We start from the raw sequence: 24674 nt of genomic DNA, 5'->3' as shown, positions 1-24674 counted from the left end.
GTCCACAGGACAGGAAGGCGATGGAGGGATAATCGACAGCCATGGAACCCCCCTGGCGACCTACAAAATCCAAACGGTCCAGGAAATGCCACATCGACTCCTCCTGATTTAGATGACAGCCTTCTTGCAAGTCACAAATCTGTATGAAGTGAACCAAAGTCTATACCCCAAGAGTTTCAGACGTCACGTTCAGAGGGAGAAAGTCCCATGTGGAGTCTGATGTTCTCTAAACTCATTACAGTGAGTTAGGAGCCGTTGAACCAGGATCTGAAACCGTGGTTTGAAGCTGGTTGGTTAACCGCGGTTGGTCTTAACTATGGTTTGGTGTGACGTACAAGAACGGACGTTCTAGGTGACTCTCACTGGTCTGAGGGAAAGAGCATTTTTCGAGGCGAAATGTGTTAAGGGGAGACATGATAGAAGTCTATAAAATGATGCATGGTGTGGAGAGAGTGGTCAGGGAGAAGATTTTCTCCCTCTCCCATAATACTAGAACACAGGGTCATCTGCTGAAGCGGGAGGGTGAGAGATCCAAAACTGATAAAAGGAAGTATTTCTTCACACAACGCATGGTTAAACTGTGGAACTCCCTGCCCCAGGATGTGGTGATGGCGGCCAACTTGGAAGGCTTGAAGAGGGGAGTGGACATGTTCATGGAGCAGGGGTATTCATGGCTACTAGTTAAATGGGTACTAGTCATGATCCATAGCTATTCTCTCTATGATCAGAGGAGCATGCCGCATATATTAGGTGCTGTGGAACACAGGCAGGATAATGCTGCTGCAATCGTCTTGCTTGTGGGCTTCCTAGAGGCACCTGGTTGGCCACGGTGTGAACGGACTGCTGGACTTGATGGGCCTGGGTCTTTTCCAGCGTGGCTTTTCTGATGTTCTGATGTTCTTAGGATTGGAGAGATTCTGGCTTCAGAAACTAGCCATGGTTAAAATAAAACCATGGTTTCTGTGTTTGGTCTGAACCCGTCCTGTCCCTGCAGGGGTCTGATGTGGGGGGGGGGGGAGACAGAAATTAGTGACCTCACATCCGTGTGGTTCGGACACAAATTTTTTGGGGGGCGACCCAAGACTCTAGCATGCTGTTAAAAAGGCACATAAAAGTGGAAACGGGTTCATGACCATTCTAGGAACTTCCTGTTAATTTCACTGTCAAGCTGTGTTTTTTTTCTTTTCCTGCTCCAGGTGTTGATTTCTTTGTAGAACAAGCTACAGCCGAGGAAGCGAAACTTAGGTTTCTGAATGCTTAGTCTTATGCCTTTTTTAGCCTGGTGCGAACCTAAGAACGCTTTCTCAGAAGCAAACTTTCCTGGGATTTTAACTGCCGGGTTGTGGAAAAGAGAGAGAATATTAACTTAGGCCGTGAACCTAATGCATGTGGGAATATATTCCTTTTGTGGGGGGGGGGAACCAGAGGTGAGGCAGCATCGGCACCTGTAGTTCACTGTGAAAAATGACACCTTTGTCTTCTATCACACCATGACTGATGGAAAAGCAGAACTTCCACGGTGTAACCAAGCTGGGTAATATGCAGAGGATTCACGAACAGCCACTCGACGTCCTTTCCACACTGAAAAGCAGCCTCAAAGGCTAAAAGTACACATGAACACATGAAGCTGCCTTCTACTGGATGAGACCCTTGGTCCATCAAGGTCAGTATTGTCTGCTCAGACCGGCAGCGGCTCTCCAGGGTCTCAGGTGGAGGTCTTTCGCATCACCTACTTGCCTGGTCTCTTTAGCTGGAGATGCCGGAGATTGAACCTGGGACCTTCAGCATGCCAAGCAGATGCTCTACCACTGAGCCACGGCCCCTCCCCAGTGGTAAAGCATCTGCTCGGGATGCAGAAAGTCCCAGGTTCAATCCCCAGCATCTCCAGTTAAAGGGACCAGGCAAGTAGGTGATGGGAAAGACCCCTGCCTGAGACCTTGGAGAGCTGCTGCCGGTTTGAGCAGACAATACTGACTTGGATGGACCAAGGGTCTGATTCGGTAGAAGGCAGCTTCATGTGTTCATGTATTAGCAAGTGACTTATGGTGACCCTGTAGGGTTTTCAAGGCAAGTGAGAAGCAGAGGTGGTTTGCCATTGCAGAGCCTTTCTTGGGCGGCTCCCTTCCAAGTACCGACCCAGCTTATCTTCTGAGATCGGACCAGATTGGGCTACGTCATGCCCCCTTCCTTCCCAGTCTTCTTAACATGGTGTCAAAAAAAAAAGGGGGGGCTTACAATCTATTCCCCCCTCTTTTAAACACCTGGCCTGATGAAGAGTTCTGGGGAACCTGAAAGCTTGCACACTCCTATGGTTGCTTGGGTTGATCCTAATAAAAGGGATTGCGTGGATGGGGGTCTTCACTTTTTGGATTTTGCTTTTGTCGACAACTTGGCCTGTGCAGATTGCAAGTGAACAGCAGGGGGCAGCACAACCCCAGTTCGGAAGTTCCTAGGACTGCAATCCCAAAAACGATCACATCATAGAATCATAGCGTTGGAAGGGACCACCAGGGTCATCCAGTCCAACCTTCTGCACAACCCCCTCTCCCAACCCTCCAAAGGCTAAATCCAACACAACGACAACTTAAAGCTGAAAAAACTGCCATAGCAAGGGCTGTGAAGAAAAATTTAGCTGATAAATAGATCAGATTAGATTAGGGCAGTGATGGCGAACCTTTTAGAGACCGAGGGCCCAAACTGCAACCCAAAACCCACTTATTTATCGCCAAGTGCCAATACGGCAATTTAACCTGAATACTGAGGTTTTAGTTTAGAAAAAACAACTCATACATTCACATATTTTGCGTTAAAAGAAAAACACAATAACAGAGCTTTCAATGATACAAACAACTTTTTATTGAAAGGTAAAAGTTTGCATTTGACAGGCATCTCTCCAGGACTCGTCCTCTGCTCAGCCGCCGGACATTATTGTACATAAGTAAACAATTATATTGTGCCTGAACCTCCTCAAGAAGTGCTTGAAACTGTCGACAATTCAGAGCACGAGCCATGATGTAATTCACCATTTTTGTGACATCTTTGAGGACATCGTCAAATTTCTTGAACAATTAATGTGACTTTTGCTGTTGTGTGCATGCCGATAATTTGTCTACCCTTGGCTCATACTTTGTAAGTTTGAGAGCAACACATGCAGCACTCAGGTCACCTGTTAGCCTGTTTCTGGTGTCAGATTTGATATAATTCAAAGCTGAAAACAGCTGCTCACAAGCATAAGATGATCCAAACAAAGTAAGGAAAGCAATCCCAAGTGCTTTCATTGACTTAAAATGATTTGGCAGAGAATTCCACACTTTAAGGATTTCATTTTCAGAACTAACTGGGCTGTCCTTTGGCATCCCTTCTATCTTCTCAAGTGTTTCACGCAGGTCATAGAAATTTTTTTCCAGATAAAGCTTTCTTGAAATTCTATTAGCTCCATTTCCAGATTTTCTAAATCTAACCAGTGTAGGCAGGAAAGATCAAGTTCTTCAAATTTGGCTTTATCTGGAGAAGTAAGAAAACACAGGGTTGTCTCCATCTTACGGAACTGTAAAAATCTGTTACTAAAATTCACCTTTGCAGCTGCTACAATGCTAGAAAATTCCTTGTAGATTTCCTGATGGCTTGTAGGATTGTCTGCAAATGTTGTAGAATTTTCTAAATGCTTTTTTAGATGGACGGGGCCCCAGACAAACTGAAGACGGGCGGGCCCACGCAGCTCAGCTGAGAGGGGGGCATGGTAAGGTGCTCGGCCACAGCCTCCCCTGTCCAAACTGAAGTCGGGCGGGGTCCCCAACAAACAGCTGAGCTGCCCCGCAGCTCAGCTGAGAGGGGGGCACGTGGCAAGGTGCTTGGCCACAGCCTCCCGGTCCAAACTGAAGAGGGCGGGGCCCGACAAACAGCTGAGCTGTGGCGGCAGCTCAGCTGAGAGAGAGGGAGGGCGCCAGCGCAGGCTTGGGGAGCATGGGCTTGGGGAGAAGGACCACCGCCCTCAGCGCCCTCACCATGGCAACACGGCACAGCCCTAGGCAGATGCGACGGGTCCGCGCATGCCCACAGAGAGGGCCTGGCGTGCCGGCTGCAACACACGTGCCATAGGTTCGCCAACACGGGGTTAGGGTGTCAGATTAGGATCTGGGAGCCCCAGTTTTGAATCCCTGAGCAGCCAACGAAGCTCAGCGGGTGTCCTTGGGCCGGTCAAACTGTTTCACCCTAACCTGCCTCACAGGGTTGTTGTGAGGATACAATGGAGGACAGCAGAATGATGTAATCTGCTTTGGGTCACCCTTGGGGAGAAAGGTAGGGTATAAATGAGATAGATAGATAGATAGATAGATAGATAGATAGATAGATAGATAGATAGATAGATAGAGAAGGAAGGAAGGAAGGAAGGAAGGAAGGAAGGAAGGAAGGAAGGAAGGAAGGAAGGAAGACAACTGAATGGAACAAATAAAGGGTGAAGATCATACAATCACAGATCAGAGGAATATATCACACCAATATTCCCCTGAAATTGCATCTCCTTTAACAGAAAGGCACCTAGTTTGGCTGAGGAGAAAGTAGGAGAGATGGGTCCTTCTAAGAGAAATAGAAAGCATAGCGCAGTCGAGAGCCTGCAGAGTTTCTCCGTGTGTGAAAACATCCTTTTCCGCTTCTCGATTCACTCAGCTGGCCTCTTTGGGGAGTGCTTGGTCACTTGGAAGTGTTCGCATCTCTTGAGCTTCATGGTCAGGCCGTAGCGAGGAGTCATGTCCATGCTGACCCCGTCCCGGATGGTGAAGTCGAGCTCCTGCAGCAAAGAGGTCAGGAACAGGAAAACCTGCCATCGGGCAATCGTCTCTCCGACGCATCTCCTCTTGCCCAAACCAAAGACCAGCACCTTCTCACACTCGTCCTTGTTGACTTCCTTGCCTTCGGCGGTCAGGAAACGCTCCGGTTTGAAGGCGGAAGGATCCTTCCATAGGTCCCTGGAAAATAGCGCGTTTTTACATTCTTGCTCCTTCGAAGATATTTGTTTCAAACCCTGGCAATTCTTCAACTATATCAACCCATCACTTTATGTATTGATGCATTTTGTTTTGTTACCTAACCCGAAGGATCTGGGCAGAGAACATGTCCAAAACTAAATCCTCACAAATTCTAAAACTCTTATCACCTAACTGAAAAGTATGAACATTATGAAGCTGCCTTATATTGAATCAGACCCTTGGTCCTGTAACACTGGTCAAGGACCAGAATAAATTAGAATGAATGAATGAATGAATGAATGAATGAATGAATGAATGACCCTTGGTCCATCAGGGTCAGTATTGTCTACTCAGACTGGCAGCGGCTCTCCAGGGTCTCAGGCAGAGGTCTTTCACATCTCCTCCTGCCTGGTTCTTTTTAACTGGAGATGCTGAGGATTGAAATGGCGACCTTCTGCATGCCAATTAATTTATTTATTTCATTGATACCCCAATGGGGACCCAAGGTGGCTTACCACATCCTCCCCATGTTGTCCTCACAACAACCCTGCGAGGTAGGTTAGGCGGAGTGTACGCGACTGGTCCAGGGTCACCCAGCAAGCTTCCCTGGCAGAGTGGGGATTCGAACCAGGATCTTCCCAGATCCTAACCCCCGCACTCTAACCACCACACAACACCGGCCCCTAATTTTGAGCCCTTAATTCCCAAACAAGGTTTGGAAAAGCCGTAGAGTTTCTGGGAAGTGCTCAGATTCTGCCATTTGTAATCCATCTCGAGTCTCTGCAATGACCAAGTGAAATAAATAAAATAAAATTGGAAAGGATGCTTCACAGTTAAGATCGCCAGGGTTCAGATAGATGTGATTCTGGGAATATCACATCTAGAGAGCCAGCGTGGTGCGGTGGTTAAGAGTGGTGGTTTGGAGCAGTGGACTCTGATCTGGTGAACCGGATTTGTTTCCCTGCTCCTACACATAAAGCCAGCAGGGTGACCTTGGGCTAGTCACGCTTTCTCAGCCCCACCCACCTCACAGGGTGTCTGTTGTGGTGAGGGGAAGGGAAGGTGATTGTAAGCTGGTTTGATTCTTCCTTAAGTGGTAGAGAAAGTCGGCGAATAAAAACCAATTCTTCTATTGTGAATAGTGCTCCCAGATTTTTTTCCCGTGAAAGGTTTTTTAGAGCTACTCACTTATCCCGGTTCACCTGCCACTGGTTGACAAACACACACATATCCTTTGGGATGTAGTAACCGTTCAAGGCGGTGTCTCTGGTTGTGCTGGAAATAGAAAGGAAATTCACTCATTTTAAAAGCCTGTGTTATGGCCAGCAGTTAGGTGGGAGCACAGGTTAAAAGCCTGGCAATGCAATCCTAAAAACACTTTCCTGGGAGTAAGCCTTATCAATAGCATTGCCGACTTCCAAGTACTAGCTGGAGATCTCCTGCTATTACAACTGATCTCCAGCCGATAGAGATCGGTTCCCTTGGAGAAAATGGCTGCGTTGGCAATTGGACTCTATGGCATTGACGTCCCTCCCCTCCCCAAACCCCTCCCTCCTCAGGCTCCGCCCCAAAAACCTCCCGTTGGTGGCCAAGAGGGACCTGGCAACCCTAGCCGTCTATAGGCCTGAACTTTCTCTTCACCACTGGCAGGAGGTTTTGGGGGGTGCAGCCTGAGGAGAGCTGGGTTTGGGGAGGGGAGGGACTTCAACGCCATAGAGTCCAATTACCAAAGCAACCCTTTTCTCCAGGGGAACTGATCTCTATCGGTTGGAGATCAGTCGTAGTAGCAGGAGATCTCCAGCTAGTACCTGGAGGTTGGCGACCCTACAGCACGTACCATAGTCAGCTGCCTCTTTCAAATGACCGGGACTTACCAGTGGGGTATTGTGAAAGGTAGAAAAGAGGAATGTCGGAAGACTTCTTGGATAAAGGCTTCCATATAAGGCAGCAGGGGGCGATCAGACAGCTTTGGTTTCCTCTCGCTGCCGATGATTTCATCTGCAGGTTCGAGAAGAGAGAGAGAAATCGGAACCACCGGCTCCCCAGAAAGAGATTTAAGAGCTTGCAAAAAAAAATTAAAATCTGGATTTACCTATTTCTCCCTGAATTTTCTTCTGCACTTCAGGATAAACTACAAGGTACGCGAGACACCAGGATAAGGCCGTGGTCACTGTGTCGAAACCTGTAGAAACACCGAAAGAGCAGCGTTAGGTCGATGCTAAGGCTCAAGGTCGATTCAGCCTTCCATCCTTCTGAGGTTGGTAAAACGAGTACCCCAGCTTGCTGGGGGTAAAGGGGAGACGACTGGGGAAGGCACTGGCAAACCACCCCGTAAAACAAAGTCTGCCTAGTAAACGTCGGGATGTGACGTCACCCCATGGGTCAGGAATGACCCGGTGCTTGCACAGAGGACCTTTACCTTTTAAGGCTTGTGAAAGATTTTCTGCACAATCCTACAAAGTTGTGTCAGACAGAATCAGACCTTTGGTCTCTAGCTCAGAACGGTCTCTGGCCGAATCTCCAATGGTTCCCCACCCACCCCCAACTTGCTACCTGGGATTCTCAAACTAGAGATGGCAGGATCTGAATGTTGTCTGGAAATACCCCAGGATGTATCTGTCAAAAGCATCACTGTATACATGAAGGATCTTAATAGGGATAAGACGGCAAGCGAAAACAAGCCTGTCTCCATTGTCGCAAAGCAATATTGAGGGGGGAGGATTCCTTATCTGCAACTTGTTTCTGATTTTGTTCTAGACATCTCTCTGTCTTTGAACTTTGGAGCACCAAAGTTTAGAGACATACTTACCAGCACCAAAAATGTCATTAACAAGGTTCACTATTTTTCCAGTGGGGAGCTGAATCTTCATATTTTTGTCCTTTTCTTGGCTGAGATCGATGAGGGAGTCCGTGATGTCACGGATGTTGTCCTGAAAAGGAAAGGAAAAGAAAAGAAAAAGGGAGTTTCTTCTACAGGGTCTGTGGCAGTTACAGATTTGTTTTATAGTACTTCACGGTGGCTACTGAGCCCAAGCAGAAAAGCAAGCCAGAAATACACCGTTAACCTGTGGAACTCACTGCTTCAGAGTGAAGCCATGGCTGATTGCTTAAAGGTAAAGGTAGTCCCCGTGCAAACACCAGGTCATTACTGACCCATGGGGGACGTCACATCCCAACGTTTACTAGGCAGACTGTGTTTTACTGGGTGGTTTGCCAGTGCCTTCCCCAGTCGTCTTCCCTTTACCCCCAGCAAGCTGGGTCCTCATTTTACCGACCTCGGAAGGATGGAAGGCTTAGCCAACCTTGAGCCGGCTACCTGAAACTTGACTCCTGTTGGGATCGAACTCAGGTCATGAGCAGAGCTTTTGACTGAAGTACTGTAGTTTAGCACTCTGCGCCACGGGCCTCTTGGCAGATAGCTTAGATGTCTTTAAAAACCGATTAGACAAATTCATGGAGGAGAAGGGAGAAGGGCCGTGACTCAGTGGTAGAGCATCTGCTTGCCTCGCAGAAGGTCCCAGGTTCAATCCCCGGCATCTCCAGTTAAAGGAACCAGGCAAGTAGGTGATGTGAAAGACCCCTGCCTGAGACCCTGGAGAGCCGCTACCGGTCTGAGTAGACAATACTGACTTTGATAGACTAAGTGTCTGATTCAGTATTAGGCAGCTTCATGAGTTCATGAGAGGTTCATAAATGGATTTTAGCCTCAATGTCTAAATACAGCCTCCATGTTGAAAGGTAGAATGAAATTTGTCGAGGGCAGGGGACACACAAAAACAAGGGGAATCTGTCTGTATGACACCTGGTTGGCCACTGTGAGAAACAGGATGTTGGACGAGAAGTTCCTCGGGTCTGATCCTGCAGGGCTGTTTCTCTGTACTTGAAGGGCTGTCATAGAGAGGAGGGTGCCGAGTTGTTTTCTGTTGCCCCAGAAGGTCGGACCAGAACCAACGGGTTGAAATTAAACCAAAAGAGTTTCCGTCTAGACATTAGGAAGAACTTTCCAACAGCTAGAGCGGTTCCTCAGTGGAACAGGCTTCCTCGGGAGGCGGTGGGCTCTCCTTCCCTGGAGGTTTTTAAGCAGAGGCTAGATGGCCATCTGTCAGCAATGCTGATTCCATTACCTTAGGCAAATCATGAGAGGGAGGGCATCTTTGCCATCTTCTGGGCATGGAGTAGGTGGTTACTGAGGGTGTGTGGGGGGAAGTGGTTGTGAATTTCCTGCATTGTGCAGGGGGTTGGACTAGATGACCCTGGTGGTCCCTTCCAATTCTATGATTCTATTATTCTACCTCTTGCTCCTTCAAGGCATACCCAGACAATCCCCAGTTCCTTACCTTACTGAAACTGTCGTAGTGCTGTTTAACAATATTCTCCAGGAAAAGGGAGAACCGTCGATTGAATTCCTTGTACTTCTTTATGTAGTTCCTCTGGAAATGCTCGAGCAGGGGCAGGAAATCAACAGGGTTCGCGGCGGTGGCCACTTCCACAAACTCCTCGTTTTCGTTCACGATGCCGAGCAGCTCCTGGTCGTCGTGGCGGAAGCGTTTGCCGAAGCACATGGCGGACACCACATTGGCCACGGAGACCACGAGGTACCGAAAGGGGTCGAATCCCTGCCGCTCCCGCATCACCCGCCCCAGTTCCGCGACCAGGTGTCCCGCCTCTTTGGAGACGTGCTCTTCCAGCAGGCTGGAGGACAAGGAATCCGGGCTAGGGGAAGAAGCAAAGTTCCTCAAGGCGGTCTGGACCAGCTTCCGGCGGGCCAGCCACACCTCTCCGGAATCGGTGCTGAAAGTCATGCTCTGGCCGTCCGCGACGTGCCGCATGCTGAACAGGTCCGGCCGCCCCACAAAGTCCCCGCCTTGCCTCACCAAGGCCTGCTTGATGGTTTCGAGCCCGCTCAGAACCAGCACGGGTCTCGTACCCATGTAGACCCTCATCACGTCCCCGTATTTCTCGCTCATCCGCGTCAGGCTCAGATGGGGGTTCCTGCCCACCGCCAGGATGCTGCCGATCAACGGGTAGCCCGCCGGCCCCAGGGGTTCCTTTAGTCCCTGGGGTATCCGCTTCCGTGAGGGTTTGATGGTGATGAAGATCAGGCAGAAAATAGCCACGGCGAGGAGGAATTCCGTGGCTGACATGAGGCCCAGGCTTGCGAAGAATAACATTGTGACCTTCGGTACCAAGGCCCGAGAATCCTACTAAAATTGGACACAAGGAAAGGGTTCCAAGAAATATGTTTAGCAAGCAAGTAGGTCGATACTGGCACACATAGAATCATAGAGCTGGAAGGGACCACCAGGGTCATCCAGTCCAACCCCCTGAGCAATGCAGGAAATTCACAACTACCTGCCCCCCACACCCCCAGTGACCCCTACTCCATGCCCAGAAGATGGCCAAGATGCCCTCCCTCTCATCATCTGCCTAACGTCATAGAATCAGCCTTGCTGACAGATGGCCATCTAGCCTCTGCTTGAAAACCTCCAGGGAAGGAGAGCTCGCCACCTCCCGAGGAAGCCTGTTCCACTGAGGAACCGCTCTAACATGAGCAATACCCATTTGCATGGGTATCGAATCAAGAGTTAATACACATGAAACTGCCTTCTACTGAATCTACTGGGGTCCGTCGAGGTCAATCTGGTCTACTCTGGCAATGACTCTCCAAATTCTCAAACAGAGGTCTTCCACATTACCTGGGTCCTTTGAACGTTCGATGCCGGGGACTGAACCGGGGACCTTCTGCATGCCAAGCAGATGCTCCACCACTGAGCCATGCCTGCCTCCCCTCTCAATCACGCCATTGGTCTGTATTGTCAGTAATGTCTACTTGGACCAGCAGCAGCTCTCCAGGGTCTCAAGTCAAGCACTTTCCCATCACCTACAACCTGATCCTTTAACTCGCATGAACACACATGAAGTTGCCCTACACTGAATGAGACCCTTGGTCCATCAAAGTCAGTATTGTCTACTCAGATCGGAAGCGGCTCTCCAGGGTCTCAGGCAGAAGGTCTTTCACATCACCTACTTGCCTGGTCTCTTTAACTGGAGATGCCAGGGATTGAACCTGGGACCTTCTGCATGACAAGCAGATGCTCTACCACTGAGCCACATAGCAGAGAAAAGAACTAATCTGTAAACTCCCTAAGAGCCAAACCAGAGGTGACCTTTCAGCGTCGGTTAATAGCAATCTTCTGTACAGCTCCTAGCGTGTGTTTGGCGCTTTGTCAATCCTGACTAGGAAGCCCAACGAAAGAATAAAATGATACATCGCAGCTCATCCTGACCCCAAGCACATAAATACCTTTGCGTCGCAGACAAAGGAGGAACGGCAAGGTGGTGACTTGGGGGCACCGTGAACAAATCTGGATCTTCTTCTGCTGGTGGACAAGTTGTGCCTTCTCAGCAGGGTGGAGAGGTCGTTTTATAGAGCGCAGCGGGAGGAATAATCCACCTCCCCTTCTGTGGTCGAAGTTTCCCCGTTGCAGCCAAGTCCAGGCTGATAAACGGGTCACAACTGGAAAGACTCCAGCGGCAACACTGGAAGCGCTGGGACTTTGGTAATAGGAGTCCCCAGCAAGGTTGTTGCTCGTCAGATACTCTCCGCACGGTCCCCTGCGATCTTGCGTCATTCCTGGAACCCAGTGGGAACAGTCAGCATTTTAAACACGCCATTACCCAGCGTCAGGGTTGACAAGGAAGGAATTGTTAAAGGTTTTCTATTCCTTGGAGAGCCAGCATGGTGTAGCGGGTAAGAGCAGTGGTTTGGAGCGGTGGACTCTGATTTGGAGAACCGGGTTCGATTCCCCACTCCTCCACGTGAGCGGCGGAGGCTAATCTGGTGGACTGGGTTGGTTTCCCCACTCCTCCACGTGAAGCCAGCCGGGTGACCTTGGGCTAGTCACAGTTCTATTAAGAGCTCTCTCAGCCCCACCTACCTCACAGGGTGTCTGTTGTGGGAGGGGAAGGTGATTGTGAGCCGGTTTGATAATGCCTTAAGTGGTAGAGAAAGTCGGCATATAAAAACCAACTCTTCTTCTCCTCCTCCTCCTCCTCCTCTTCTTCTTCTTCTTGGATCAATCATCCCCCAGAGGGAGACAGCAACCAAGAAATCAGAAAGAGGGTGAGACTTGGACGGGCAGCCGTGAAGGAACTGGCAAAGATCCTTAAGTGTCAGGACCAAGATAAAGACAATTCATACCATAGTGTTCCCTGTTACTATGTTATGGATGTGAAAGTTGGACAATGAAGAGTCCAACAAAATTTGGGGGGGGGGAGTAATAACCTTTCAAGAGTCAAAGCTCCCTTCGTCAGATATGAGCTCCGACCCTTTAAATATTATACCCTCCCCCAAATTTTAATGGTCTCTGAAGTGCTACTGTTATAAAATTAAACAGCATTAAGACCTCCAAGGATTATCAGAATTGTGAAGCGGGGGCAGTCAATGACAAACCGCCCATATGACAGAAATTCTGGTTTAAGGCCCTCTGGGTTCTCGATTCCAACAGCAGATCAAACCCACAAGGTCAGATTGGTAACACCGCTGGCCTCTGGGCACGTAGGTCAGGCTCGGGTTAAAGATTGCCCAGGTTTGCGTGAGAAGCTCTTGGGCTGAATCCCACTGTCCCCTGCAGCCAAACAGGAGAGAACAGGCAGAGATCAGGCTATGAAAAGAAAATGGGGGTCCAAGGGGAAAGGGGCCATGGCTCAGCGGGAGAGCTTCTGTTTTGTGTGCAAAAGGTCCCCGGTTCAATCCCCCATAAAACAAAGGACCTCATAAGTAGCAGGTTTTTCTGGTCCTTGGAGGGCTGCTTCCAATTAGGGTTGCCAACACCGGGTTGGGAAATTCCTGGAGATTTGGGGGTTGAGCCTGGGGAAGGTGGGTTTTAGGGACAAAAGGGGCCTCAGTGGGGTATAATTAAGGGGCGCCAATCTCCAGGTACTAGCTGGAGATCTCCTGCTATTACAACTGATCTCCAGCCGATAGAGATCAGATCACCTGGAGAAAATGGCCGTTTTGGCACTCTACGGCATTGAAGTCCCTCCCCTCCCCAAACCCCACCCTCCTCAGGCTCCGCCCCCAAAACCTCCCACCAGTGGCGAAGAGGGACCTGGAAACCCTAGGTATAATGCAATAGAGTCCCCCCTCCGAAGCAGCCATATTCTCCAGGGGGACTGGTCTTTGTTGCCTGGAGTTCAGTTGTAATCCCAGGGGATCTCCAGGTCCCACCTGGAGGCTGGCAACTCTAACTTCCACTCACAGTGGACATGACTGGGGGATTGAACCAGTGCTGGTTTTGTTTACCAAGGAGTAGGAAGGACTCTTGTATAAGGAAGCATCATAGGTGCAGGAATTTGGGACTTCTGAATAAGAAGGAATCTCGTACAAGGAATCTTTGCATGTTCAGAAATGTGGTGTTGGAGGGAAGTTTTACGGATACCATGTGTGTGTTAAGTGCCGTCAAGTCGCTTCCGACTCATGGTGACCCTATGAATCAAAGTCCTCCAAAATGTCCTATCTTTGACAGCCTTGCTCAGGTCTTGCAAACTGAGGGCCGTGGCTTCCTTGATGGAGTCAATCCATCTCTTGTTGGGTCTTCCTCTTTTCCTGCTGCCCTCCACTTTTCCTAGCATGACTGTCTTTTCTAATGACTCTTGTCTTCTCACAACGTGACCAAAATACGACAGCCTCAGTTTAGTCATTTTAGCTTCTAGGGTCAGTTCAGGCCTGATTTGATCTATATAACCCACAGATTTGTTTTTTGGGCAGTCCAAAAAGACAAGTAATTGGGTTCCAGATCGAATCAAGCCTGAACTGACTCTAGAAACTAAAATGACTTAACTGAGGCTATCGTATTTTGGTCACATTATGAGAAGGCAAGAGTCACTGGAACAAGACAATATATGCCGGGGAAAGCTGAGGGCAGCAGGAAAAGAGGAAGACCCAGCATGAGATGGATTGACTTCATCAAGGAAGCCCTCGGTTTGCAAGACCTGATCAAGGCTGTTAATGACAGGATCTTATGGAGGTCATTATTCATAGGGTCGCCATGAGTCGGAGACAATTGGCCGGCCCATAACAGACACAAACACATGTGAGGACACATTAATGCGAGGATCTCAGCGGAGGGCCGTGGAAATTCCTTTCCAAGCTATTAGAGAGCCAGCGAGGTGTAGTGGTTAAGAGCGGTGGTTTGGAGCGGTGGAGTCTGATCTGGAGAACCGGGTTCGATTCCCCACTCCTCCACATGAGCGTCCGAGGCTAATCTGGTGAACTGGATTGGTTTCCCCACTCCTACACATGAAGCCAGCTGGGTGACCTTGGGCTAGTCACAGCTCTGTTAGAGCTCTCTCAGCCCCACCTACCTCACAGGGTGTCTGCTGTGGGGAGGGGAAGGCAGTTGTAGGCGGGTTTGATTCTGCCTTAAGTGGTAGAGAAAGTCGGCATATAAAAACTCTTCTTCTTCTTCTTCTTCTTCTTCTTCTTCTTCTTCTTCTTCTTCTTCTTCTTCTCTGCAAATGACCCCAGTGGCTTTCTGCCAAGTCGACCTCCTTTCCTTGAGATCCTCTTAGTTGGTAGCTTATGGGTTCCTTGGTCACGTTTCATCCCCACCGACTACATTGCAGGAAGTGATGAATGAATCCCCCGGCCTCTCAGCCTCCTCCCTTCTCCCTGTTTGGCCCGGAGGACGTAGGTGACCACAGTCCAACTTCTGCTCCGCACGCGAACCTGGGCAAATGGTTAACCTGCGCTTGGGGGGCGAAGGCAGAGATCAAAGCTGGCTTCTGCTTGGCTATCGGAGAAGGGTTAACATTCTGGCCAGAGATAGCAGAGGGGCCAGTGTGAAAAGCTTTCCATCCCAGATATTGGCAGGGAGGTAATTCTGAGAACTGTTCACAATTTAGGGTCGCCAGTAGGGTTGCCAACCTCCAGGTACTAGCTGGAGATCTCCTGCTATTACAACTGATCTCCAGCCGTTATAGAACAGTTCCTTAAGCACCAGCTTCATTCAAACAGAGTTTCTTCAAGTTTGCTGGGAAAGGAAGTTTCTACAGTTCAGTTATTATTGTTATTATTTTTATTTTATTGGGTTTCTAGGCTGCTCTTCCAGACTGGATCTGTAGGGTTGCCAGGTCCCTCTTCGCCACTGGCGGGAGGTTTTTGGGGTGGAGCCTGAGTTGGGCAGGGTTTGGGGAGGGGAGGGACTTCAATGCCATAGAATCATAGAATAGAATCATAAGAGTTGGAAGGGACCACCAGGGTCATCTAGTCCAACCCCCTGCACAATGTCATAGAGTCCAATTGCCAAAGCGGCCCTTTTCTCCAGGGGAACTGATCTCTGTCGGCTGGAGATCTGTTGTAATAGCGGGAGATCTCCAGCCACCCCCTGGAGGTTTGCTGGGTAAAAGATAAAAACCTGTGCTGGCAATGAGAACAACTCAATAGAACTGGGAACACGGAGGCTGTAAATCACATCTATTGGTCTATGAACCTAGTTGGAAAAAAATCACGTGATGTAGATAAATCTCAAAGAGATTATTATTATTTACTACTAAGAAATGATCTTATGAGCAGCATTAACAGCATGCCAAATTACATCTGGATCCGTTAGTATAACAAGCCTCGCAGGGCTCAGAACTACGGACTATAAACCAAAGTAATATAATATAAACCTGGGGGTTGGCAACCCTAGTGGACGGGATACAGGCCGCCTGCTCACAGCGACTCGGGAGCAATTCCTCGGTCAGGGAAGCTACTGCGTGAAAAGGTAACTCTTCACACCTCCAATCAAAGCGCCGGCAACGTGGGCACCTGAGTACCTGTGGGCGAAACAATTGCTGGGCTGCGTCCCCACATTTCCCACACAAACCCAGATCAAACGGATCAGCAGCATGTTCGTGACAAGCTCAAATTGGGAGCCAGGCATCTGCCCATGCCAGGCAGGGCACTTCCCAGCTGCCGGGTATCAGAGACTGGCTTTGCGTGCCAGGGGAGGATCGCTCTCAGCCTCCGACACCTGAACACACCCTTGCCGATCTCTCTCTCTCTCTCACGCACGCACACATTCATGCATGCTGCCTCCTCCAAAGATTGCTCCGCTCCGACAAACAGTCCCTGCCGTGGGAAAAGCGCCTGGCTCCAGGCTAGGAGTGAGCAAACAGTCTCAAATGCCTACTTGGGTGTAGAGTGTCTCATTATTTCAGGGAGAAAGGATTCACCTTCTCCCACCCCCCTTCCCAATAGGCACCCACTGCAGTCCACGTGAATCAAGTATACTGTTGCACACTAATAGGGTTGCCAGCCTCCAGGTACTAGCTGGAGATCTCCTGCTATTACAACTGATCTCCAGCCGACAGAGATCGGTTCCCCTGGAGATCACTTTGGCCATTGGACTCTATGGCATTGAAGTCCCTCCCCTCCCCAAACCCCACCCTCCTCAGGCTCCGCCCCAAAAACCTCCCTCCAGTAGCCAAGAGGGACCGGGCAACCCTACATACTAAAGATGGACGGATCTATCCCAGCATCACCTTTTCTGGATTATAGGTAGGGTTGCCGGCTCCCCCTGGAGATTTTGGGGGTGGAGCCTGAGGAGGTGGGGTTTGAGCAGGGGAGGGTCTTCAGTGGGGTATAATGCTATAGAGTTCACCTTCCAAAGTGGCCATTTTCTCCAGCATGGTGTAGCGGTTAAGGGCGGTGGTTTGGAGCAGTGGAGTCTGATCTGGAGAACCAGGTTTGATTCCCCGCTCCTCCACATGAGCAGCGGAGGCTAATCTGGTGAACCAGATTGGTTTCCCCACTCCTGCACATGAAGCCAGCTGGGTGACCTTGGGCAAGTTACAGCTCTTTTAGAGCTCTCTCAGCCCCACCTACCTCACAGGGTGACTGTTGTGGGGAAGGGGATTGCAAGCTGGTTTGAGTCTCCCTTAAGTGGTAGAGAAAGTCGGCATATAAAAACCAACTCTTCTTCTTCTTCTTCTCCAGGCGAACTGATCTCTGTCGACTGGGGATCAGCTCTGAGCTGCGTGCCTCCCTTCGTCACACCAACCCTGTGAGGTAGGTTAGGCTCAGAGAGAGCAGCGAGTCCCAGTGGACGAACAGAGATTTGAACACCATGTAGTCTAAACTGCTAACCACTACATTTCACAGTAAAGGATCAGCCCTTCCTTCCTAGAGTTTGCCCCCCTCCCCTGCAGGGTCATCTCCAAGAAGCCTAGACGGTTTTCCTTTCCCAACAGTTATCCTTACAACAGTCCTGCAGAGCAGGTGAGATGGACTGGCGCAAGGTCTCCCAGGGCTGTGGCTCAGTGGTACAGCATCTGCTCGGCATGCAGAAGGCCCCAGGTTCAATCCCCGGCATCTCCAGTTAAAGGCAAGTAAGGCGATGCAAAGGACCTCTGCCTGAGACCCTGGAGGAGCCGCTGCCGGTCTGAGAAGACAATACTGACTTTGATGGACCACGGGTCTGGTTCAGGATAAGGCAGCTTCGTGCGTTCATGTGTTCAAGCTTTGCAGCCAAATAGAGTCCTCAACCTGGGTCTCCCAGATCCTACTCTAACCACGATGCCACGCTGGCTATTTACACGGCAACAGCCACCATCTGAAATTAAAATCTGCCTATTCAAAAAAGAAGAAAGAATCACAGATCGACATTCTGTTCCGCCCTCTGGAATCTCTCCGGGTAATAAGCCGGTGTAACTTGACAGCTGTTTACAACACACAACGCTACTGTTTCCTGGCTGGGATGTTTCCACCAGCTATTAAATGAGTCGCTGTCAATTGGAAGCATCTGCCAAGCACGCAGGTTGGGTGTCTTTTTAATCTGGTTCCATTAACACCCCGCTCTGCATCTAAGCAGTTCCAGAATGCTTACTTAAGACTCCCTTATGCCGTCGGATAGGTAACCGACAGGTAGGGCCGCCAGCCTCCAGGTGCGGCCTGGAGATCTCCCAGAATTACAACTGATCTCTAGAGGACAGAGGTCAATCCCCCTGGAGAAAATCACGATGGGGAGCCACGTCGAAACGGACAGGTCAGACCGGGAATGAGGGCAGGCTATAAATGTGAATATAAGTAAGTAAATAAATGTTAGTCTATCGTGAGCAGTAGAAAAGAGCAAGAGTCCAGTAGCACCTTAAAGACTAACCAAATTTCTGGCAGGGTAGGAGCTTTCGTGAGCCACAGCTCACTTCTTCAGGTGCCTCCAGGAAGCCCACAAGCAAGACAGCTGCAGCAGCATTGTTTTGCCTGTGTTCCACAGCACCTAATATAATAGGCATGCTCCTCTGATCCTAGAGAGAATGGGTATGCATCATCATGACTAGTAGCCATGAATAGCCTCTCCTCCATGAACATGTCCACTCCCCTCTTAAAGCCTTCTAAGTTGGCACCCATCACCACCTCCTGGGGCAGGGAGTTCCACAATTTAACTATGCAACTATCTTTCAGGTGTGATTCCCTGCATTTGAACCCAGCGTGGTGTCAACAGTGGCATGTGGTTAGAGCGTCAGCCTGAGAGCTGGAAGACCCGGGATCAAATCTCACTCTACCCTGGAAGCTCACTTGGGTGGCCGGGACCAGTCATGCTCCTTTCTGCCTAACCTACCTCACAGGGTTGGTGGGAGGAGACAATGAGGAACAGAGAAACGTGTGCAACCTGAGCTCCGTGGGAGATGAAGCAGCCAGCCAGTCAACTCTGGGTTTTGGAGATCAGCTTCCAAGAATTAAAGGAAAATACAAGAGGGGAAAACACCAAGGAACCGTTGCATACATTCACATTTGCAGTGCAAGCCATCCAAGGTGAAGCACTATGCGCTAGCATTAAACTCAGTGCGTCTCACCCGCAGTGCAATCGCATGCAAGCCAGCGTGCTATAGTGGTTAAGAGCGGTGGTTTGGAGCGGTGGACTCTGATCTGGAGAACTGGCTTTGTTTCCCGGCTCCTCCACACGAAGCCTGCTGGGTGACCTTGGGCTAGTCACATTATCTCAGCCCCACCTACCTCGCAGGGTGTCTGTTGTGGGGAGGGGAAGGTGAGTCTCCTTTAAGTGGTAGAGAAAGTCGGCATATAAAAACCAACCTTCTTCTACTACTCAGAAGAAAGCACCACTTTCTTCAACAGTGCGGCGTTTGGATCAGCCCCACGTTGCTCCGCACTCTGTTTCCACGACTCGATCTCCGCAGGCTGCAGACAGCGCTAACAAACCAGAGTGACTCTGGTTTAAACTGATGTCAATGCCGCCCTGCAAAGCAATTGACTTCTTGGCCCTTGGGAAGCGTGCTGAGAGGCGCCGCTGAAAAGATTGTTTTAAGAAAGTTGCTCCCGCCGGAGGGATTTGGGAGGGGGGGGTGACTGCTCATTGTCCTCCTTGGTTTCCCCCAAGGACCAGCCCCTCCCTGCCTCCTGCCCTCTCCCAGCCTCGCTTTGTTCTCACGCGACGTCCCTGAAAGTGACCCCGCTGCCCCCCCCCAGTCCCTTTTGCATTTGCACGGGAAACCGTGAAATGCAGCCAAGTGCCTTCTCTCACGCAAACCGGGGCAATCTTTAACCTGCAGGGGGGGGGGGACAGGGACCGGTGGAAAGTGCTGCTTGGAAACTGGCCTGATAAAACTTTCACCGGACCTTGCCCTGGCTGGCCTGGCGGTTGCCAACCTCCAGGTGGGGCCTGGGGGATCTCCGGGACTTTTCAACTGATAGGCAGACTACAGAGGTCAGTTCCCCCTGGAGCAAAGGGCAGCTTTGGGGGAAGAAGAAGAAGAAGAAGAAGAAGAGTTGGTTTTTATATGCAAACTTTCTCTACCACTTAAGTGAGACTCAAACTGGCTTACAATCACCTTCCCCTCCCCCCAACAGACATCCTGGGAGGTAGGTGGGGAAGAGAGAGCTCTAACAGAGCTGTGACTAGCCCAAGGTCATCCAGCTGGCTTCCTGTGTAGGAGCGGGAAACAAGTCCAGTTCACCAGATTAGCCTCTGCTGCTCATGTGGAGGAGGGAGGAATCAAACCTGGTTCTCCAGATCAGACTCCACCGCTCCAAACACCGCTCTTAACCACTACGCCACGCTGGCTCTATGGCATTGCTCCCTGCCCAAGTCTACAGCCTATAAAGGAAGTAACTGGATTCAGAAGTCTTAATCGTTTTCCAAGAGTCTTCAAAGAGAAGGACTGAAGAAGAAGCTCTGCTCGAATCAGGAAGATAACCAGACTCCTACTTCAACAGTGGGACCCAAATAAAAGCCAATTAGGTGTTAAGGGGAGGGGCTGTGGCTCAGTGGTAGAGCCTCTGCTTGGCGTGCAGAAGGTCCCAGGTTCAATCCCCGGCATCTCCAGTTAAAGGGTCTCAGGCAAGTAGGTGATGTAAAGACCTCTGCCTGAGACCCTGGAGAGCCGCCGTCAATCATAGACAATGCTGATTGGGAGGGACCATGGCTCAGTGGTAGAGCCTCTGCTTGGCGTGCAGAAGGTCCCTGGTTCAATCCCCGGCATCTCCAGTTAAAGGGACCAGGCAAGTAGGTGATGTGAAAGACCCCTGCCTGAGACCCTGGAGAGCTGCTGCCGGTCTGAGTAGACAATACTGACTTTGATGGACCAAGGGTCTGGTTCAGTATAAGGCAGCTTCATGTGTTCAAGTGCAGACACGATCAGAGACGGATGGCAAAATCCAGCCCGGCTCTGCTCCCTTCTGCTGCCAACCTTGAGCACTGTGCTCCCTTTGAGACCAGAGCGATCCTATATGCGCGCACAGGATCGCACCATGGGAGCACCATGCGTCGGGTCGGCCTGTGTAAGTCAGGCAGGCCCTTGGTGTGCGTCGTGTCTCCCGATCTCTGCCAACGCCAGAGAGACTGGTTGCCCCTGAGGCGCACGAGGTCAGGAAGCCGGCTTGCGTGCCAGGCTACTGCTCAGTCTCACGCAACTGAACACACCCAGCCGAACACACCCAGCTTCCTTCCTTCCTTCAGCCACGCATGGGATGGGAAGACTCAGCATCCCTTTCAGCAGGCCACAGAGGTCAACAGGGCGCCTGCGTCGCCGCCTGACTTCTTCGGCAGGGATGCCAACCAAAGGAGGATGTAGAAACTCACCGAGGAGGGGAACTGTCCAACCTCGCAAGGTTGTTGTGAGGATAATGTAGGGGGAGGGGGAAACATCTAGGCTACCCTAGAGGTGTAATTCCAGAGGATCCTTGGAAGTATTTCTTCACACAATGCATAGTTAACTTGTGGAACTCCCTGCCCCAGGATGTGGTGATGGCTGCCAACTTGGAAGGCTTGAAGGGGGAAGTGGACATGTTCATGGAGGAGAAGGCTATGCATGGCTACTAGTCCAAATGGCTACTAGTCATGGTGCATCCCTATTCTCTCCAGGATCAGAGGAACATGCCCAATACATTAGGTGTTTTGGAACACAGGCAGGACAATGCTGCTGCAGTCAAAATCTTGTTTGGGGGCTTCCTAGAGGCCCCTGGTTGGCCACCGTGTGAACAGACTGCTGGACTTGACGGGCCTTGGTCTGATCCAGCAGGGTTTTTCTTATGGAGGATGGAGGATGGGGCTATCCATGGCCACTAGTCAAAATGGATACTAGTCATGATGCATCCCTGTTCTCTCCGGGATCAGAGGAGCATGCCGAATATATTAGGTGCTGTGGAACACAGGCAGGATATGTGCTGCTGCAGGCGGGCTCCTTCCTCTGGATACTTGTCATGATGCATCCCTATTCTCTCCAGGATCAGAGGAGCAGGCCTATTATGTGAGGTGCTAAGGAACGCAGGTAGGATAATGCTGCTGTAGTCGTCTTTGGGGGCTTCCTAGAGGCCCCTGGTTGGCCCCTGTGTGAACAGACTGCTGGACTTGATGGGCCTGGGTCTGATCCAGCAGGGCTTTTCTCATGTTCTTATGCGTGGGGCTATCCATGGCTACTAGTCAAAAGGGATACTAGTCATGATGCATCCCTATTCTCTCCAGGATCAGAGGTGCATGCCTGTTATATGAGGTGCTGTGGGACACAGGCAGGATAAATGCTGCTGCAGTCGTCTTGTTTGGGGGCTTCCGAGAGGCGCCTGGCTGGCCACTGTGGGAACAGAATTGCCTGCCTTGTGCAGGGGGTTGGACTGGATGACCCTGGTGGTCCCTTCCAACTCTCGGAGGCTGCGATCCTACGACCGCTGGACTTGCTGTGCCGGGGTCCGATGCAGCAGGGCCTTCCACCCTGACGTCCCACCTGGAGGCTGGCATCCCTCTTTCCAGGCGCCCAGCTCCTGCCCTGGGGCTGGGGAGCCGGTCTCCCCGGGGCAGGCGGGCGGGGGTGCGTGCGAAGGAGGCGGCGGGGCGGGCGCGGCCCGGACCGGAGCCACACGCCCGGGAGGGCGCTGCCAGGCTGCGTGCGAAGGCGATGCCCATCGCGTGCCTGCAGAGGGGACCGGGCGCCTGGCAGGGTTTTGGGTGCCGAGATGCCGGCCGGGCCGGGCTGCCGCTTCTCACGCAAACCTCAACCCCCGCCCCGGTGCCTTATGCAACAGCGGGAGAGGGAGGATCGGAAAGGCGCGGGGTGGAAGTCCTTCTACCCCGGGAGGGTTCCTCCACGCATCTTTCCGAGATCCCGGGCACGGGCTTGAACGGGGCGCGTTCGCACGTGCGGGGAAAGGCGGCGTGGGTTGCCCTCCTTTGAGCCTGCCGGTGGACGATCGCCTTTGGAAGGGCTCCCCCCTGGCAACCCCCCCCCCAAAAAAAACTTCCACGCAGCTAGAAATATAGCGTCGAGCCTTTTTCCTTGCGCTAGATTTCGGCTTGCAAGGAGTTGTGTGTGTGTAAACTGCCTTCAAGTCGCAGCCGACTTATGGCGACCCCTTTTTGGGGTTTTCATGGCAAGAGACTAACAGAGGTGGTTTGCCAGGGCCTTCCTCTGCACAGCAACCCTGGTCTTCCTTGGGGGTCTCCCATCCTAATACTAACCAGGGCTGACCCTGCTTAGCTTCTGAGATCTGACGAGATCAGGCTAGCCTGGGCCATCCAGGTCAGGGCTGCAAGGAGTTACGCGAAGGAAATGTGCAGAGTTGGACTCACGCGCGCGCGCACACCTGAAGCCGTGTGGTCCATTCTCCCATCTCAGCACCCCCCACGACTACCTAGATTTCTTGCATGTGTGAACCCGGCCTCGTGATGGGGATCGGCTGGAGGCGTGGTTTCGGTTTACACTGCAGTGGGTCATGCTCAGGACACGTGTTTAGCAGGGCTTAACTTGCAGGATAGAGGAGCGACCCTAGGCAGGCCTGTTCGGAAGTACACATGAACCCATGAAGCTGCCTTGTACTGAATCAGACTCTCAGTCCATCGAAGTCAGTATTGTCTACTCAGACCGGCAGCGGCTCTCCAGGGTCTCAGGCAGGGGTCTTTCTCATCACCTGCTTGTCTGGTCCCTTTAACTGGAGATGCCTGGGATTGAACCTGGGACCTCCTGCATGCCAAGCAGATGCTCTACCACTGAGCCATGGTCCCTCCCAATCAGCATTGTCTAAGACTGACAACGGCTCTCCAGGGTCTCAGGCAGAGGTCTTTCGCATCACCTACTTGCCTGAGACCCTTTTACTGGAGATGGCAGGGACTGAACCTGGGACCTTCTGCATGCCAAGCAGAGGCTCTACCACTGAGCCACAGCCCCTTCCCAGCTGATTTACCCTTAGGGTATGAAAGGGTCTCCAGGGTCTCAGGCAGGGGTCTTTCACATCACCTACTTGCCTGGTCCCTTTTACTGGAGATGCTGGGGATTGAACCTGGCACCTCCTGCATGCCAAGCAGATGCTCTACCACTGAGCCATGGTCCCTCCCAATCAGCATTGTCTAAGACTGACCGCTGCTCCCCAGGGTCTCAGGCAGACATCACCTACTTGCCCGAGACCCTTTTACTGGAGATGCTGGGGATTGAACCTGGGACCTACTGCATGCCAAGGAGATGCTCTCCCACTGAGCCACTGCCCGTCCGTAAGTATGCCCCGCTTTATGCAGCGGGGCTCGCTACCAGGAAAATATTCTTAAGGTTACAACGCAAGGGACTCTGCAGTTCTTGAGCATCGCGTGTCAATCTCTGCCCGGCGCGCAAAGGATGGGTTTGCTTTGCCAAAGTTGCGCCCTTGCGGATTGTCCGGGCTGAAAGTTGCGCGACTCCTCTGCCCCTCCGTGCCAGCCCAGCTCCGCTCCCCTTGGCACGCCACGGATGCCCGGCTCCTCCCCTTGCTCCCTCCCCAAATCGCTACCCGGTTGGCGGCGCCAACCCCAGCCCCAGCGCTTCTCACGCGAAGCCGGGCAATCTTTAACCTGCCGCACGCTCAGGGGCATGAGCGGGTGAACTTTTGCCTTCCCTCCCCTCCGGTTTGGCACTGGGCGATGCCCCACCGCTCCTCCGGCTGACCTGTGCAAACATGGAGTTTGAAAGCTCAGAAAGATGTTGACCCTTCACTTTTCCCCCAACTGTAGGGGCACCCTGCAAGCCAGGAGGGATGCTATCTGTTCTGTTGGCGGAAGATCGATAAGGCGGGTAGAGTTTGCCCGGAAAGGTCACCTGAAGAGATTCACAGGGCAAATGGTGCGCTCCTTGGAGCAGTAGTATGCCCACCTGCGCCTGGTTTCTCTATCTCTTCTCCAGAGACCTGTGGCTCACTAAGAGATTTAAAAAAAAAATCCTGAGGAAGCGGTAGAGTCCTGAAAGGTAGAA

The 24674-nt window shown here is 51.3% G+C and overlaps 1 protein-coding gene and 1 non-coding gene across 2 annotated transcripts; both read right to left on the bottom strand.

Annotated features, from left to right (window-relative positions):
• Positions 1–4660: 4660 nt before the first annotated feature.
• LOC130491981 (cytochrome P450 1A5-like) lies at positions 4661–10150 on the bottom strand. The gene is made up of 6 exons (XM_056865752.1): positions 9305–10150; positions 7777–7897; positions 7060–7149; positions 6842–6965; positions 6156–6242; positions 4661–4967 (listed from the first exon to the last, which is right to left on the bottom strand). Exons 1-6 carry the CDS (start codon positions 10136–10138, stop codon positions 4661–4663), a joined length of 1563 nt encoding a protein of 520 aa, XP_056721730.1. The 5' UTR covers positions 10139–10150.
• An 863-nt stretch (positions 10151–11013) lies between these two features.
• Positions 11014–11084, bottom strand: TRNAD-GUC (transfer RNA aspartic acid (anticodon GUC)). Its single transcript has one exon. It is a non-coding gene; the product is annotated as a tRNA-Asp (tRNA).
• Between the last annotated feature and the right edge of the window lie 13590 nt (positions 11085–24674).

This window comes from Euleptes europaea, chromosome 20 (assembly GCF_029931775.1).
Source record: "Euleptes europaea isolate rEulEur1 chromosome 20, rEulEur1.hap1, whole genome shotgun sequence".
Classification (NCBI taxonomy): domain Eukaryota; kingdom Metazoa; phylum Chordata; class Lepidosauria; order Squamata; family Sphaerodactylidae; genus Euleptes; species Euleptes europaea.
The sequence above is the reverse complement of the archived record's forward strand: the minus strand, read 5'-3'. Positions and strand labels throughout refer to the sequence as shown.

What these genes read in the sequence shown, in the direction of transcription:
- LOC130491981 (XM_056865752.1), bottom strand. Translation starts at nt 10,138, where the DNA reads ATGTTATTCTTCGCAAGCCTGGGCCTCATGTCAGCCACGGAATTCCTC. An exon ending in ACTACGACAGTTTCAGTAAG is followed by an intron (nt 7,898 to 9,304) that starts GTAAGGAACTGG and finishes TTTCCTTTTCAG; the next exon opens with GACAACATCCGTGACATCAC. An exon ending in CCTTTCACAATACCCCACTG is followed by an intron (nt 6,243 to 6,841) that starts GTAAGTCCCGGT and finishes TTCTATTTCCAG; the next exon opens with CACAACCAGAGACACCGCCT.